At 40.1% G+C, this 17,558-nt stretch overlaps 1 protein-coding gene across 2 annotated transcripts; it reads right to left on the bottom strand.

Moving 5' to 3' along the window:
* Window positions 1-1,110: 1,110 nt before the first annotated feature.
* Window positions 1,111-15,672, bottom strand: kdm2ab (lysine (K)-specific demethylase 2Ab). 2 transcript variants are annotated; one of them, XM_085362759.1, is made up of 23 exons: window positions 15,500-15,672; window positions 15,040-15,081; window positions 12,481-12,619; window positions 12,226-12,304; window positions 12,091-12,137; window positions 10,046-10,224; window positions 9,735-9,841; window positions 9,477-9,570; window positions 8,591-8,744; window positions 8,359-8,474; window positions 6,725-6,851; window positions 6,322-6,596; window positions 6,133-6,210; window positions 5,771-6,028; window positions 5,276-5,404; window positions 5,066-5,152; window positions 4,676-4,900; window positions 4,456-4,485; window positions 3,211-4,256; window positions 2,356-2,519; window positions 2,066-2,212; window positions 1,679-1,894; window positions 1,111-1,587 (listed from the first exon to the last, which is right to left on the bottom strand). In XM_085362759.1, the coding sequence occupies exons 2-23, from the start codon at window positions 15,073-15,075 to the stop codon at window positions 1,406-1,408; spliced, it is 3,915 nt and encodes a 1,304-aa protein (XP_085218885.1). In that variant the 5' UTR covers window positions 15,076-15,081; window positions 15,500-15,672; the 3' UTR covers window positions 1,111-1,405. The 2 variants fall into 2 exon arrangements, with proteins under 2 accessions (XP_085218885.1, XP_085218895.1); XM_085362769.1 differs by lacking the exon at window positions 15,500-15,672 and having other exon boundaries at window positions 15,040-15,176.
* Window positions 15,673-17,558: the final 1,886 nt, after the last annotated feature.

The following is a 17,558-nucleotide window of genomic DNA, read 5'->3' as shown; positions in this document are numbered from 1 at the left end:
TTTATTTTTTTCTTGAAAAATAACACAAATAACATAAAGTGAAAAAGGCTTCTGAAAATAATTACAATGCTACAGGTTCCCCGTTTTGATAATCTAAAAGAGGAAAAACACATTTACACAAAAGTATACATTTATATTCTTATATTCATTTTTAAGGGATATGGCCAGGAGGAGCAGTCTGGGAGGAGACCTTTGATATAGAGCCATAACACTATAAGGGAACAAAGAAATGAGCAGAACCCCCACCTCCCTAAACAAAACATCTCTACACTGAATCTGACAAAGTCATGTGAAAAGTAGATGGTCACATTTTTTCCTCTCTTTTTATTTGTAAATGAAAGCAAAACAAGTGTATCAAAGACAGGTGGGGAGCGGTTTAATCTAGAATAGTTTTGCTCTAAATGTTGTCTCTGTACAAAAACAAAGCAAAAGGAGTTTGGAAATTATAGCACCTGAAGTCTAACGTTGTTTGAAAATGCACCATTTATCTGACACCTTATCCTTGGCTCGTCCCCTACACTTAATGCAACCTGCCCTTTTGTTGGGGTGAGGTCTTGTTGCCATGTTGATTGCCTACTCACACTTTTAACTTTCTTACACACTTAGCATCCATATACACCATACAACTGGACTTGTGTCGCAACCAGTGACTTACAAAGCTGAATAAACATCTGGTAAACATAGGTCATTCCCGTAGCTCACGTTTCCCAAGTCTGACATCGAAGTCCTTTCACCTTTACTTTCCTTTTTTTTTTGTTTGTTTGTTTTTTAAGTATCAAAGCATAGCTGTTGTGCATGAAGCGCAAGTCATCAAACAATTGAACAGAAAAAGATATTAATATGCTTGAAGCACCCAAAAGTAGCTGAAATCAGTTAAGTTCAACAAAACAATGCATGTTTGTTCTGCGGATGAAACTCAAAGTCTCTGCTTATCTTTCTCAAGGCAGAAAGCTTGTGATGACAGTCATGACTGGCTCTGTCCAAAGAAGAGTTGATGACTTTGATATCCACAGGATGTATAGTCTAATACAGCTTTTAATTGCCTGCATTCTCCCACTTAGGAAAATTTAAAAAAAAAAAAAAAAAAAAAAAAAAAGATGTTTTCTCCACTCACCACGAAGTCCCAAAAGAACAGCAAAAAAGCTCCTGAGTCCTTTTTTCCTTTTTAAGTACATGGCAAAATAAAATGTAATGAAAAGAAGCATCGTTCCAGCTGTGACATGCCATTTGACCCCTCCCAACAGCACCAGTCAGCGAGCCCTCCCAGTTTAGACCCCACCCTTCCTTTGCGTGGCACAGGTGCATGAGCTTCCCTGCCTCTCTCTGTTGCACAGATTCACATCAGGATCCACTCCCTCCGCTTTTGCATCTCAAATCACGTCTGCAATGACAGAAGGCGAGCCGCTTAGGATATCCGCTGGATCAGTTTTTCGTCCGATAGGCAGTAGAGTGTGTTGACCGACAGCTCAGAGATGAACGCCTCACAGGCCTTGCGGGAGACACCTTTACAGCCTCGTAGGTCAAGCAGCATGATGCAAGAGAGGCGGCGGAGATACTTCAGACACGTATCTGTCAGTTTACTGCAGCCTGGAAAAGAAACGTGAAAACATTTATCTCCAGTTGAATGAAACTTCCCAGAAATGCTGTCCAGTCCATATACTTCCCAACAGTTTCCTACCTCCCAGATTGAGTTCTGTGAGTGTGTTTCGCGTGGACGAGCCCACTGCAGTCAGCAGATTGATGGAGTGGTCGGTGAGACTGTTGCAGTGGGACAGATCCAGTTTTGTTAAATGGGGCATGTGGCGGATCACCAGACGCAGAGTGGAGTCGCTAATGTCCAAACCTGCTAGCCGCAAACACTGCATGGACCGCAACTGACTACGATTGTCACAGCCTGGACCAGAGATGAAAGAAAACAAGCAGAGACATTCTGTAAATTTGGTAAAGGAAAGGGAGAAAGGAAAAGGAAAAGACACGAAAAAGAAAGAAAACTATACTAAATCTATTACTTGATAATGCACATCGTATGATCCCTTTGTACCCTCTGAGGCTCCCCTTTCCTTACCTGGAGGAGTGACTAGATCCCTGATCTGAGCATCTTTGACGGCATCTGCATATCGCAGATCAAGTGAACGGAGTAGAGGGCAACCAGAGGAGCACAGAGCTGAAACAGAGGACCAGGAACAACCTGCCAGCATCAGATCCTTCAGCCCTGTAAAATGGGTAAGATTTAAATAGTGTTTAATGTCATACAATCTAAAAATTGAGTCCCCCTTTTATGTGTTAATATTGTTAATACATCTATATTGTCCCTTTCAGAATTCAATAATCCTGGAAGAAAACTTGAGTGTGTACCAGGCAGGCGGTCAATGAGCCAGCTGAGCTGTTTTTTAGAGATGTTGGTCCAGGAGAGGTTGAGTGTGACCGGCTGTCTCTTTATGATGCCTGTCAAGGCCTGAGGACTAACCGTGCGCTTGATGCTTAGGTCAATCCGCGCCCAAAGCCGCTTGTCTAAACACCTACAGATGAAAACATATGCATAAAGAACATATCTGTGCATTTGTAGATATATGGGTCAGCGATACAGTCTAAATAAACCATCTTTTAGGCTTTCAAAAGGGCTCACTGGGCCTTTTAACAAATACAAATCAAAGTGGTCTGAATTGATTTTAAAAGACTGAAATCCAACTGAATCTTACTAAAATCTTTTTAACATTTAAAAAGTAGAAGCAAAATTATCCTGCCTCTACAACATGAAATTGAAATGACCCACAAGACGGCCCAGTTAAACATACCTCGATCGTGTGATTCACACCTGTAGTCTGGCATAATTTAACAACTTTAAAAAAGGTCCAGATTCAGAGTTATCATAAATATCAGATAAAAATGCTGAGATCCTGAGGTGATCAGCCAGGTAACAGTCATCACTTTGCTGAACTACAAAAAACAAAAGTCCAGTAGGGTTTGTAAAGCTCTCTTAAAAAGTGTGAAGCTTTTCTTTAACTTAATGCAGAGACCAGCTATAGAGGCCACATTAACCAGAGAACAAGCCATCATTTGTAGCCAGCACAAGTAACGTCAGTGATTTGTAATTTAAATTAGGTAGAATGGGCCTGAACGCGTATGTTTTACTTTGCTTTTTATGAGTGTAGTGAAACAAAAAACACTTTAAGGAGATTTGTTAGTAAAGTGTCAGGGAAGAGGTCTTACCATTTGTACCAGTTCTTGCAGACTGCCATGCAGACGCAGAGATCTGCACGATTTAAGTAGCGGAAGACAGACACCCACACCTCTCTCTCACAACTTGGGTTATTCCCGACACTCCCCCTTTCTGCTTCGCCCCCTCCTTCCTGCAGGGCAGACAGAGGGACGCGGAGATGGGGAAGCTCAGAAGATGAAGACGAGGAAGCTCCATTGTTCAGTTTGGCTGGCCTGGTCAGTCTCATTCTTTTTGAGGCCTCAAGTCTCTCTGAGTGGGAAGTGCGAGTGCCAGTGTGTCCACTGCGAGTCTGCGGTGGTGTGTGCCTATTTGAGTGCTGATCAGGACAGGGGCTGCGATTTCTAATTGGGGGTCTGAGGAGGGCTCTGGGCTGGCTGTGTACTGTGGAAGTAGCAGTGTGAGGGGCGACAGCCTCTAATTTGGGGACAATAGCTGACGGGTCCTGTTTGGCTCTGGTTGGCCTTTGGAGTGTGACTTTATTAAGATATGTTGCATCTCTGTCCCCTGTTCGACTTTCCTGCTCCATCTCCTCCTCTTCATCCTCATCTGCTCCATTTTGGTTGGCCATCTCAAACCCGTCCTCTTCTCTTTCTTTGGCTGCCTGTCCTTCCCGTCTCAACTGTGGCTGGTTCTCTTTATCACCTCCCCTCCCGCTGTTCTGCCCACTCTCTTCTTCTTCGTCGTCGTCACTGCTGCTGCTGTTGGTGCTGCTGCTGCTGCTGTCCTCACTGTCCTCTTCCAACTCTGCGTGACTCTGACCACCTCTAATGCCTTTTCCTGCCCCTCCTCCCCGCAGCCTCACACCTCGCCCTCTCCCCCTGCGGGGCTCTCCTTTGGGTGCAAGCACTAAACCATGGGAAGACTGCTGCTGCTGCTCAAAGGACTCGGTCTCTACTGGATTGCTGTGGTAAGAAGACCCATTCGCCCAGGTGGAACCTTGACCTCTGCCCTGAGGTAGTCTGCTCGCTGGAGAGCGCAGACGAGGCAGCACCCTGGAGCCCAGCAGCCTCGGGGAATGAGCTAGAGATGACGATTTCTGTTTAGAGGGAAAAGGCAAATATCAATAAGACATGACATGTTTCAGACATCAAATCTAGTTCTACAAAAAATGGTTTTGCATAATTGTGTCATCTGCTGCAGATATAAAACATTGAAAAGTTGATAAAAAAAACTTCACAAATGCAACAGTTTCAAATGCAATACAGAATAACTGCAGAAATAAGTGCACCACTTACTGTTAACATTTTGACCCGATCCAGTTTCAGCTGCAATAAAAAGAAAAGATGTAGGGAAGAGTCAGCTACAGAAAAAACTAATCTATGAATAGATAAAGTGTTAGCTTATTATTTAAAGTCAGAGACAGTTTCCCCAAACAGGTGTTTCAGTTGGAAAATCAGTAGCAACTAAAAAAAAATACAAATCAATGTGAAACAAACTTAAGTATCCCCAACTTACTCTCTTTTTATATCTGAGCTGAAGCTCAGTTGCTCGTTTGCGGCTCTGTTGATGCTGTAGTAGCAGTTTCTGAGAAGGCGGTGGTGCTGTTGGCCGGCCTTGGGGTCTGCTACGTTTTGCTGGACCCGCCTCTTCACCAACACCAATTCCTTCCCTGTATGAAAGTTTGGACTGTGGCAAGGAGGTTGAGCCTTCTGACTCTTCACTTTCCTCATCGCTGGAAGACTGATATGGGAGTGTCATTATTAATTAGTGTATCAACATCAACTATAAGGCAACAGGAAGTGGCTGATAAACAATAAAGGGAAAAGAAAAAAAAACACGTCTGAAAGAATGAACCAGCTAAAGCAAGAAGGAATCAAAGTAAATGTAAGAAATATATTTAAGCACCTCTGATGCTGAATCTTTTCCTTGGTAACATTTGGGACACTCCCAACAACTCGGTAAGTCCTTATTGATCTTCCCCTCACCAGGTTCCTAAAACACAACAGGTAAATGTTTGAATTGGAAACTACAAAACCTGATCACAAATGCAAAAAGCATCAATGCAATAACTGTGTAATGTCCTTAATTTATACGCTAGATCAGAAGCAGACGCACCTTAATGCATTGTCGATGGGCGATTTCTGAACACACAGAGCACTCCATGAGGGTGTGAGTGATTGGATTTGCTTCATCTGACTCCCCCTCTCCACATATGGCACATCGTGCTGTGTTCGGTAACGCAGGCTAGATGGTGGACAAAATAAAGCCCGAAATTTTACATATAATGCTGACAGGACACTTGTTAAGCCTTGATTATACTTTCGGTGTCTATGAGTCGGCAAGGGTCTGAGTGATGTAACCTTTGGCACACACCTGCCTGCTTTTTTTTTTTTTTTTTTTTTTTTAACTTAGCTGTCAGGTCTTCAGCAACTGAGTATAATCAAAACTTTAGAATGATTTTCCAGTTCAGTTTGTCAACACACTTTAGAGTAAGACGCTTCAGTAAAAGTATGTTTTAACAGTTTTCAGTGTTTCTTCTGCATGCATTTACAGATGGACAGCATAATTATTTCAGTGTATATAAATACAATGATGGGTATGAAATCTTACTGCTAGACACTGTCGCATGACGCAGCTCTTCTTCATGCGCCCAGGTCCACCGAACTTCCTCATGTCATGGCAGTACTGGCAGTTGCCACACTCCTTCCTGCAGCAGGCAGCACAGCGCTTGCACCTCACCCGTCTCCGTCTCAAGGCGGAGATGGAAGACCGTTTGGTCTTCTGACCCAGAGGCTTGTGGAGGGTGGGTCCCAAGCGAGGACGGTAAAGAACAGGTGTAGGAGGAGTGGGAGGCTGGTACCATGATGGCTACATATACAAGACCAGCAGGCAAAATGCATGTTATGATTGAGTCCCACAAACATCAGGCAGATGATTAAAAATAAAGCTTAGAAAAATAGTTCACTACTCACCCTTTCAGGCCATCTGACTATGGGCTCTCCAGTGTAGGCTAGCTTAGGGCTGTCATCGGCACAATCTGTCAGAACAGCCTAGACAAAAAAATATGGAAATGACAGATGAGTATTTGGTCTAAATATATTAAATAGAGCATGTGACTACATTCTAAGTTGATCAATGCAAGGAACTTTGGTGACACTCACCCTCATGTCCTCAAGCAGGCCTGCAGCATTCGCAATTCCTTCAGGGACGCACTTTTTGTGGCTCGGCAGCTCCTCCAGTTTTCCTAAAAGGTTCCACAGTCCTTCCAGCTCAAAGGGGGTCAGCACGGGCCGGGGTTTGCTAACTTGGATTGGTTTTTCTTCTTCGGCATCTTCCTCCTTGATCTTGATATGCTCATCTTCATCATTAGTGTCATCTTCATTGGAAGCACCATTACCAGTGTAGGCATTGTTTTCGAGGTCAGCTGGTGTTAAGCCTTAAAAAAGGAAGCATGTAGTGTTTAAAGTTAAAGTAAGTGATAAACAAATGTTTGTGTTCTGTAGGAAAGAAAAAAAAAAGGGGGGGTGGGGGCAGCGGTCTTTATCTGAGTACATTTATCCTTACCTATACCGAGGGAGTACTTCTTGAACTCAGGGGTGAGGTGCGAGATGTCTGTCAGACAGTAAAGGTATCTCTCCAGGACGTACCAGCACATCTCATAGTAAAACGGGTACCTGAACTTTGCTGGCACCTAGGGGATGTTGATAAAAACAGACCAGGAAGAACTGCTAAATCTTATATAATAATGATATATTTATGTCTGCATTTCTGTTCCTGAACTCCCCCTAGTGGATTGGTTCAATCTTTATGAAACTTGGCCCATAAACTACCTCGGGTACCAAGACTAATAACATCACAATATGGCGGTTGATTCAAATATTTACGGCAAATAAAAAACTGCTGGGTTTTTTTCTGCATATTTGTATCCAGAACCTGCGTGACTGAGGCCAGTTTGTAATATACACCATTTTTACGCAGGTAAATAAAACGTCCAAAGAACCACAATGGACATAAAAGCAACCAAGTAGTCACATGAACAATGGGTATGTCAATTCATTCGTTTGAGCTAAAGTGTTGCCTTGCTTTTTCAATTATTTCCTTCTTCGTTTCTATTTCTATCACAATTAAAAGCTCCTATTATTGATTATAAAGTGAAGGTTAAAGTGTTTGACCTGTAGCAAAATGTTGAAAATGTCCTTTTCTCTCTAAGAAACCATGTAAAGGTTCATTTTAAACACTGCTCAAAATCATATTTAACCCTAATTTAGTACTAATTAAACTATTTATGCTTATATTATAGGTAGATCAACATTTACAAATAACAGAAACCATATGTATAGCAATCAATGTAAATAAATGACGGAAATATGAGCCATACCACATACAGGATGGGGACATTGATATTACATGTGTTCCTATAGGAACATGTAGGAAGTTACATGCTTGTAATGCATCTACAATGGTTCCAAATTGTTAATAATTAAATGTCTTTTTTAAAATTCTCAGCTGCACCTATGCAACTATATTATTTATGTTTTTTGTTTTGTTTAACAGCTACTGTCAAGCACCACAAAAAAGAAGCATTTGTCACACGGTAGCTGTGGTTTTCACTTCTTCTTAGAAATATATATTTAAAAAAAATATGGTGTCACTGCAGACACAGCAGTCCAGATACAAGCTGAACACCTGTGTGTGTGGGCTAACCCAGCCGGATACCTAACCTGTGTTATAGCTAAATTTAAGAAAGGAAAAGAAACTTGACATAGTCTCAAAATAAACTTCATATTTTCCATAGCACATTTTGATTTCATCTACCAGTTAAAGTCACAGCATCTCCAAATTTATAATATACAACAATCTCTCACACAATTTGAGGTCTAGTTTTTCCTTTCAGACTTTTTAATGACCTGCAGTAACCCTGTCAGTGGGCTACAATTGTGTGGATAGTGCTTTACAACCCCTGGATTCATATCCAAGAACCAAAAGATGCATACATGTTTCAATTTCAAGAAAATGACAGTACTGGCATCAGATTTCTACAGTGGGAATACCCGAAAAGGTACTAAATGGTTTTTTTAGACTTGTCTTTTTCGCCCCTTGTAATTTCCACACGGCCCTGAATCATGTATTACATTACTCTAAAATCTCAAATGATTTATAAAGACATTTAAACAGTGAGCTGTTTAACTGCTGCTCACCCGTGTGCGATCCTCAATGGTGTAGATGTTGAGCTGCATCGGGATGTTAAAGCTGTGGAGGAAATTCCCCCCAAACACCAATGTGTCCTCTGGTGTGTACACAGCATGGATCCACCCTACACCATATTAAACACAGGATGCTTGTTTACATGTGTGAGAGGCTTACATACATTGTCTCTACCCTCGTCTGTAACTGTATGTACTAACGCTATTATTCTATTACAGAACAGACCTGATGGGATGACGAAGGTGTTCCCTTGATGGAGCTCTATCCTTTGACAGTCATGGCACTTATCCCCCAAGAAGATGTCTCCCTGTTTTCCTGATAAAACCCAGTTCTCATACATCTCCAGGTTCTGTGGTGAGGGTGGAATCAGCCAGAACACCTGTAGGGGGAAAGTAAATCTTAGTTAGAATCTGCAATGCATGCCAACTAAACAATTTGATCTTCCCTCTAGTCTGCTAACAAGAATTGAATTTATTAAAGGAACTGGCATGCACTCATAAAAATGTCCCCGTCAGTATTTACTGCATAATAACAAGAAGTGTGATAACATTAGATCATACTTTGATTTATTCTGAAAGCAAGACTGAAGAAAAGGACTGTCCCAGATTAAGTTTTTACCCAGCTGTTATAGGCACTGCTGTTAGAGTTTCTGTAAACACAGCAGCCTACCTGGATTTTTTAAATACAAAAGCCACAATTGTTAAGTTAGCTAATGTACCTTTACTATTATGTTCAGAATTCCTACACGCTTGTATCCATTTCAGAAAAAGCTCCAACTTATCATTTGCAGTAACCTCAGTGTTTGCATCTTCAGTAAAATACACCTTTCTTCTCCTTCTTGCTTATTCTCCTTTAATGCCACCAAATTTCTCTCAATGGTAAAGGCTGTAAAGTGGGAAACAAATTCTCCTTCTGGAAACCCTCTGTGAGTGCAGAGATGCACACATAGCTCCTTTGCTGCATGTGGGCCTCATAGTTAGCGTTGCAACTGTGCAACAACAGCCTACATACACATAGAAATGTGCCTGTTAAAACCACCAAAGTTAACAACTATTCTGATGGACACCTCGTTAAATCTATAGTTCTTGTGCGGTGTGACATTCAAACTGACCTTTCCTCCTCTCAGAATGTGGTACCAGACGGAAGTGCCTCCAAAGTCAATGTGGAAATCTGTGAAGCAGCCCTGCACACTCATGAGACAGTACCTGAGAGATATGAAGGCAGGATTGAAAACCATCAAACAAGATTAAAATGTGAACAGAAGCTGCCATACAGATTAGCTAGCTTACATTTGCATTGATATAGGAGAGGGTCATGATGGTGGTTTCTCTACAGCACAGCAAATGTTAAATGTTGTTAGTTTACTCACTTCTGTACTTTGGGATAGTGCATGTCTATGATGGCATTGGTGGAGTCCCTCTGCCTCTCCTTGATATGACGGGGCCACATGTTGTCCACCCAGTCAATAAGGTCCACCTGTGTAATACAGAAGTACACAATTAAAATTTCAGCACCAAACCCGAGACTATTCTGATGATCAGCACCACTTTCTGCTTAACACATCACAGTTGGTCAATAACTAAAGGTGAAGTTACGGATCCATTTTTTTTTCCCCCAAACAGTTGCTTCAACAAGTACAGTTTCTGTAAACGTCATGTGTAAAACTGTGCAAACTCTCACCGAAGCAGGCCGTTTCACCAGGTTTTCCAGTCTGGTGTGACTGAACTCTAGACTGATGACATTGTAGAGTTTTTCTCTTTCTGATGGTGGCGTCTCATAGTACCGTCGCCACTGAGCCATCGACATCTCAATTCCTTTCTGGGTGTTCACATCCATAACGTCTACAATACGTCGACTACCTGTAAGCACATTAATGTCAACTGAGATCATTGCTTACTTTGCATAACACTCACCAGCAGGGCTGGGCGATATATCAAGTTTTTAAATACATCGATATATATTTTTATACGAGATATGAGATGTGAAGATATCGTTTATATCGATATAGTCTATGTTACGTTATAATTATACTTGTGCAGCCGCAAGTTTGCCTCTCTTTCGTCCACTTTTGTCTGTACGCAAAATTACTCTGCCTCACCTCTCTCCTTCACTGAACACAACTCCCCCTCCCCCATCATTTCAACTGCAGGCTACAAGAAGGACACAGAGGAGCTGGTCAGTAAAAAGAAAACATTTGGAGATTACTATTTTAGTGCTGCCAGCGTTAATCTTGTTAAAATGACATTAACGCTGCATTAATGCGACAAATCTCCGTTAGCGAGTTACCACGGATCGGCACGTGCATGGGGCTGGACGGTGTCAACGTGTTAACGAGCTAACCGCGCTAACGCGTTTGGCCTAAAATCCTTTAATTTTCTCAAAAATCGACAGTGCGCCTTATGTATGAATTCTGGTTGTGCTTACTGACCGATAACCGATTTTATGTGCTACATGGCGCTCAGCAATCTGTCAAAAAATGTTTTAGTACAACTTTGGTAAGCTACGAAGCCACACCGCTTGATGGATTGTCAGAGCATTACGGCTACCGTAGTCAGGAACCTCGTGGAGTACTACGTACTGTCCTTCAACATGATATTACCGTATTGTGTGTGTATAAGGACCACAAATGGCCTGGTTACAGAGCGGATTTCAAACTCAAGGCTGTCAGTCACGCAGTAGAACTTCGGAACAGAGCAGCTGCAAAATCTGTCTTTGTTATTATGCTCAGCATCTTTTTAGTTTGCATTTTGACTGCACAATTGTGAGCTTTTTGTTATGCACAAAAACAACACTGTTATTTTATTTATGGAGCATTATTATTTAATAAATGCTGATAATTTATTTTACGTACATCTATGCTGAATGTTAATAAAAGTGCCTGTGTGACATCTGGGACAGCTTGGACTAAGAACTCTTTTTTTGTTCTTACTTTATGGCTTAAAAATAAAAAATAAAAAAAATAAAAAAACGAGATATATATCGTATATCGCCATTGATCGCCCAGCCCTACTCACCAATTTATAATGGATATTTTGTAAACCTTTACTCCATTTTTTCCCCCAATATGCACAAATTTTTGGAAACAAAACAAACCAACAAAAAAAACAAATAAACAAAAAAAACATTACTACGTTTTGGAGCCACAATGAGCAGAACAGTACACAAGTTAAAAATCAACTCTTCAGTGCTCTGTGGGGCTGTTACAATACAAGAACTATTTTCTAGATCATGGGTGCAAAAATTAAAAAAAAAAAAAAAAAATCAAATCAAGAGGCGTTTAAAAAAAATAATAATAATAAAGATTATAACAATAACAATAAGATTAGTAAAAACAATATTTTTAAGTTGAACAATGTAGTGCAAAAACATTTTACAAGTATAAAAATATTATTATAAAGTGTAATTATATTTTAAGATTCCATCTGGCAGTGTCATAAAAACAAAAAAGAAAATATTTAGGCTTTCTGCTGTAGTGCTGTGGTTTTAGTGACATGGCTTTATATTTTTCTTGCCGATAAAATGTTGCTGCTTAGGTGGGCTGCCACATTTTCTGGTAAAAAAAAAAATTTAGTGAATGCAATTTTTGATGCAACCCTCCCAATTATCCAAGCTTAGGATTGGCACTAGGATTGGCACTAGGAGTACACTAGCGCGTTACCCCTGAGGCTGGGTTTGTGGCTACTGGTTAATTGCTTCCTCTGAATGGGGATAAAATAGGAACTTACCAACAAACAACTTGACATCACTCACGCTAAAATCCGGATCTGGCATTCTGTAAGAGAGGTAATAATTTTACTATTACTTTTCTTTGGTGAAAGACACACAGTGAAAAGAGTTTTCTAATGAAACCAGTCCCTTACTGCATGCCAAGGCCATCAGTAGTCTTGAAGATAATGGGATCCCTGAGTCCTTCCCTCTGGATGTATTCAAATGTGAATTCTAGAAAAAAGATACACATATCAAAAACAAAACAAAAACCCCCAAGGGACAAGAAATTTGTAGATAGACTCTTACAAAAAAATAACACATCAACTCATCTCACAGAGCTCTAGATATAATCACAAAAGGTTCTGTTTTAAAAAAATAAAAAATAAATTTCAGTACACTAGTCTCACCTTTACCCTCCATGTGTTTGATCAAGTCACTGCCGAATCTCTCACACTCCAGCTTTTCATCCAGGTCAAACATTCGTTTTCCTTCAATTTCATCATCGGAGATTCCATCGTCCTGATAGCGGCGCTGTGTTCGCGTACGCTGAAGACAAATAAAGGTTTTCAGTTAAAGTCTGTGCCATCCAAACCCTTAGAAATGGCTCGGGGTTTAGTTTCACAAAAACTTAAACTTAATAAAACTTAATAAAGTTTTAACTTCACAGAATAAAAAAAAAAATAGACATGTTTGTTAATTTATCATTTTATTCCTTTTATCTTCATATGGCAAAAAAAAAAAAAACCCTGCTCACAAACACCAAACAAATGAATATACACTAAAAACATGTTTACAGTTCATATTTGAAAGCTACATATTCAATGTATAAGACAAAATAATCAATTACAGACACTGCAAGAAATATTTTTAAAATACAACATGTAACGTAGATCTAATGTCCCCATTTGTTTTGAGATCAGCGACTACAGATAATATATAGAATTTCTAAGAATTTGAATGTTTTAAAAGTAATTTCCAAACACTATACAGATGTTGATTATCCCGGTACTCTAGGCAGTTTATATAGTAACCTTCATCCAGATTGGTTAACGCATAGAAGAGAAGCTAGTGAACAGACATACATGCATACGCTATAACTATTAGAGTAAGATGTACTCTGGGGGCTTGAGTCTCAGAAAAATATAAATTATATTAAGGTAAAAATTTGTACGGCTTCATAAATTATGCGACACAAATCAAGAATTACAGCTACGCACAACAGCCATCCACCAAGAAGAACAACCGGACTTTCCAGTATTTTCCAGCTTCATGATCTTAACTTCACTGTCAACAGATATCTCTCAAAACAAGGTCCCAAAATTGCAGTTTACCAAACAGTTTCCAGTGCATAAAGAGCAAATAAACAAGGTGCAATTTTGTCTCAAACCCACATCCAGCATAACTCTCAGTTATGAGGGGGAATCCCCTGTCAGCATAGCCACATGGGCCTAGACCTGGCAGAGGTTTTGATAAAGCCTTCAGCCTTTGGCGATAACCCTGTGACGACTGTGATCAATCAGCAGAGTATTGTGAACCTGGTGGAGTTTTGTATAATAAGCTTAATCATTTACAAATGTGGTACAAGTGGGTATTTAACTGTGTTCATGGTTACTACACAACAATAACTAAAAGAAACACAGTTTGACACCTTGAGTTAAATACTCATAGAAAATGAAGAAAGAAATGTTTGAAAGTTTTAGAAAATATAAAACAAAAAGAATTTAGACTTTAGCCTAGTTTCCACACACTTCATCACATATAGTAAAGGTATCTTATTTATAATAATCAGCTGATACTGACGAGATCTGATTGGAGGCACACACAAAGAAATAACTGAGAGCTGGATAAATTAAATGTGCTTGAGAGGAAAACCACTGAAAAACAGCTGTATATTACTACAATATACTTAAACTATTATAACACTAATAACTGGATTACCTTTTGGCATCAAGTTAAATTTCATTATAGGCATTTAACAAGACTTTAGACCTATACCACAACATTTTTAAGAAAAGAAAGAAACTGAAACTAGCAATATCAAAGCTTTAAGCAAAGAGCTGGATAGATGTAAGCCCATCCAAATTCATCAATCAGTCAGACACAAAAATCAGTTCATCTGGTAAACAAACAATACAGTATTACAATAGCAGGGGTTAATCTTCTACACACTGCCCCCCTTTAACTCCCCTCCTGCCATTCATCCTATGTGCACTGCTTGGCAAAACAGATGGATGAAGCACATGAATTCTGTTCTCAGATCTCCCCACCCCCATCTCTACACCACAAATGTAGTATTATTTAAGATATAATAGTCCTTACTTTCAAAGAACACACAGTCCCTATTACTATTAAACTAAAGCAAGTCAATATTACCAACGAAACCAAAGCTAAAGCTTCCAGATAAAGCAATAAAAGAAGAAAGCATAATTAATAAAAATAGTATTAAGCAACCACTTTATGTGTGCTTTTATTAGGTTTTCGTGCAATAAAATAATAATCAACAATGACAAGAAGTCTTTTTAATAATATAAATATACCTAATATTGAACCTCTGCCCCGGTAATAACAGGAATCAGCTGGTGCCATTTTTTAAGTACAAACCGCAGACGGTAAGCTTGGAGTTTATTGCTTTACATCGACAGGGAAGAGGGTGAAACAGGGTCACAGCACAAATGCTGTCAGTTTAGACACTGAACTTGACCTTTTCCTGAACCCAGAGCCTTTACACAGGTTCACTGCCGTTATCATTAGGGTGCCACACAAAACAAAAATGGGACCATTACCGTGAACACAATGTGCCAAAAAAAAAGAGAAAAGAAAAGCAGGCCGCTCTAAAGAAAACATATCAGTTCTCATTCACTAAATCGCTTATTGTCCATTAAAAACCCGCATTGAAAACGAAGAAGTTGCCCTGCTAACATAAAACAACGAATCCGGGGATTTAACAGTTGGGTGAAGTTACTTACCAGGCGCTTGCTGTACCGTGTATGAGAATCCTCCATTATTCTCTGGAAGCGAAACAAAAGTTTCTGGTCACACAGATGAAATATCCAACCACTGTCCGAGTATTTTAGTTTGTTTTTACACCCAGTCGGACAGAAACACACCCCCTCTCAGCCAGATACCCCTGCTAACGTTAGCCAACAGTGTTACTGTAGCCAGCAAGCTACGGTTAGCACAGCACATATAATTACCAACATAAACGTTCATCTCGCGTCATTCTATGATGATAACTGCCTATAAGAGTAGCTTAATTTTAACACAAATACCCGGAACCACCGTCTCAATTTTCTTCCGTTTTTTAAGTGGCCTTATCGGCTAGCGTAGACTAGCTCAGTTGGCAAGCCCTTTCTTGAGTCGTCCGCTATCGCTAGCTAGCTATCGTTAGCCTCTGTACACGGTAGTTGTAAGCTTCTTTATCATTACCTCCGCGATTTAACTCCTTTTAGTCGCAGCGGTCACAGTAATGCTTCCCAACTAGAGCGTCCAAAACCTCCCAGTAAAGTTTCTCCCCATGTTATGGGATAATAGCTGTGTATATTGTTATGTTTATTATTGTGCGATAAAGTTAGAACGGTTCGAAGCCAAGAGACGCCATTTCCAGCTAGTCAAAAAACATACACACGAAACGGGAAAAAAAGGAAAACGCTCAGGACCCACCCCTATTTACTCCACTGCTCCGAGAAATTAGCATGTAGGCGCTCTCATTGGGCACAGGGTGTGTCACTTAGAGCAGATTAGCATATGTTAACATACAAGTATGTTTAGTTTGTCTGCTCCGGTGTGACCGGTAAATTAATATTTTATATAAAACAAATACTACTGGTATTTTAGTATTAAAATTTGTATTAAAAGCATTTTATATTATTAGACACCAAGTAGTGTCTATTTTTTTTTGTTACCCGATCTCTACATCTGAAGATTTTGTGCCTTTACACTGTGTTCTGACAGCATGAACAATGAAAGTAATAAGAAATGGACCACACACCTTGTGATATCTGGCATAATTAGAAAATTATTCCATAATTTTGGAATAATACTAAAGGAGGACCTAAAATTATCAAAGCTGGCTACAGTGGGGGGCATTAAGAATGAGAGATATTGCTCTTGTAATGAGCAGCAGTGTGTTGTTGATGTCAAACTGATTTGAACTGATGGGGGCGCAAGAGTAACTCGAATGACCACTCGCTACAAGGTGTGCAGAAGAGCATCTCTAAACCCGTTGAACCTTCAAGCAAATGGGCTACAGTAGCAGGAGACCACTTCTGTCATTTAAGAACTGGAAACTGATGCTACAATTTACACGCAGTTACCAAAACTTGACCATTGAGACTGGAAAAGTCTCCGTTTGTTCTGCGACATTTGGCTGGTGTCTGAATGTGGCGTGAAGAATATAAAAGCATGGATCCGGCAAACACAGAACAGGAAAACGAGCGCACCCTCATCTACTGCTTGCCCCGCATCGTGTGGTTGGGCGGGGCTTGCAGCTGGTTAGGAAGAACAGCGAGATGGGGATGAAACGAGGTCAGGAAGGGTCTTCATCCGCGGATGCAAAGTCGTGCTTATATCAGCTGCTGCATTTACGTCTTTGACATAGGAAAATAGCTCCACACGGCCGATTCTATGCAAGTCAGGGTCATCGGGATCCCTCCACGCAAAGAGGCGATCAGCTGAGCCTCATGCAAGAAGCGAGCCGCACACAGCACTTGATGTAACGCACAGAAATTTTATTACATAACAGGCTTTACAGAGACAACACAGCCAGTGAGCGACTGACAGCCGCTGTTACGGAAAACACCATCAGACAGATCTCACACACAAAGTCACGCACATTTTTAATCATAATTATGACAAACAGGCCAGAAAATACCACTAAACTGGACACTTTGGAACAGATCATTTTGGAGCCGAGACAGTAAAATAATTAAATATGTATATTAAAAAAAAAATAAAGAAAAGAAAATGATTAAAATGTGTTCTTCCAAAGTTTTATTTTATCCTGAAAAAGATAATTTCTCTAAATATGGGGTTTTCCCTTGATGCACCACCAGGAGGCGGTAGAGTATATGATTACAAATCACGAGTCAAGTCACCTGGCTGTGAACAGTCAGGCTGAGACATCGACACACAATACATTTCAAACACTTCATATAGCAAGAAAATTGTTTACATTTCAATTAATAATAAAAGAGAAAGTGAATGGGACGGATGTGATTTTTTGTTTTTAAATACTTTATTGTATATAAATAGGGGGGGGGGGGGGGGGGGTATGAAGGAGCATCAGGGGAATATTCCTAATTTTTGGAGAAATCCTTCGTGCCTACAAACACCACACAGAGACAAAAGAAATGCAGTCTTTAAGCATTCAGAGAGTCCGCATAAACAATAGCACTGAAAGGCTGATGCAGGTGTTTTTTTTTGTCTTTTACCTGTGTAAAACGGTTTTTATGAGAAGAAGCTGTAGAGATAGGAGAACCCAACGATC

This window comes from Diplotaxodon limnothrissa, linkage group LG2, assembly GCF_057381915.1.
Source record: "Diplotaxodon limnothrissa isolate DT_005_m linkage group LG2, D_limnothrissa_male_GT1.1, whole genome shotgun sequence".
In the NCBI taxonomy this organism is placed as follows: Eukaryota; Metazoa; Chordata; class Actinopteri; order Cichliformes; family Cichlidae; genus Diplotaxodon; species Diplotaxodon limnothrissa.
Note: the sequence above shows the minus strand (reverse complement) of the source record. Positions and strands in the feature narration are given on the sequence as shown.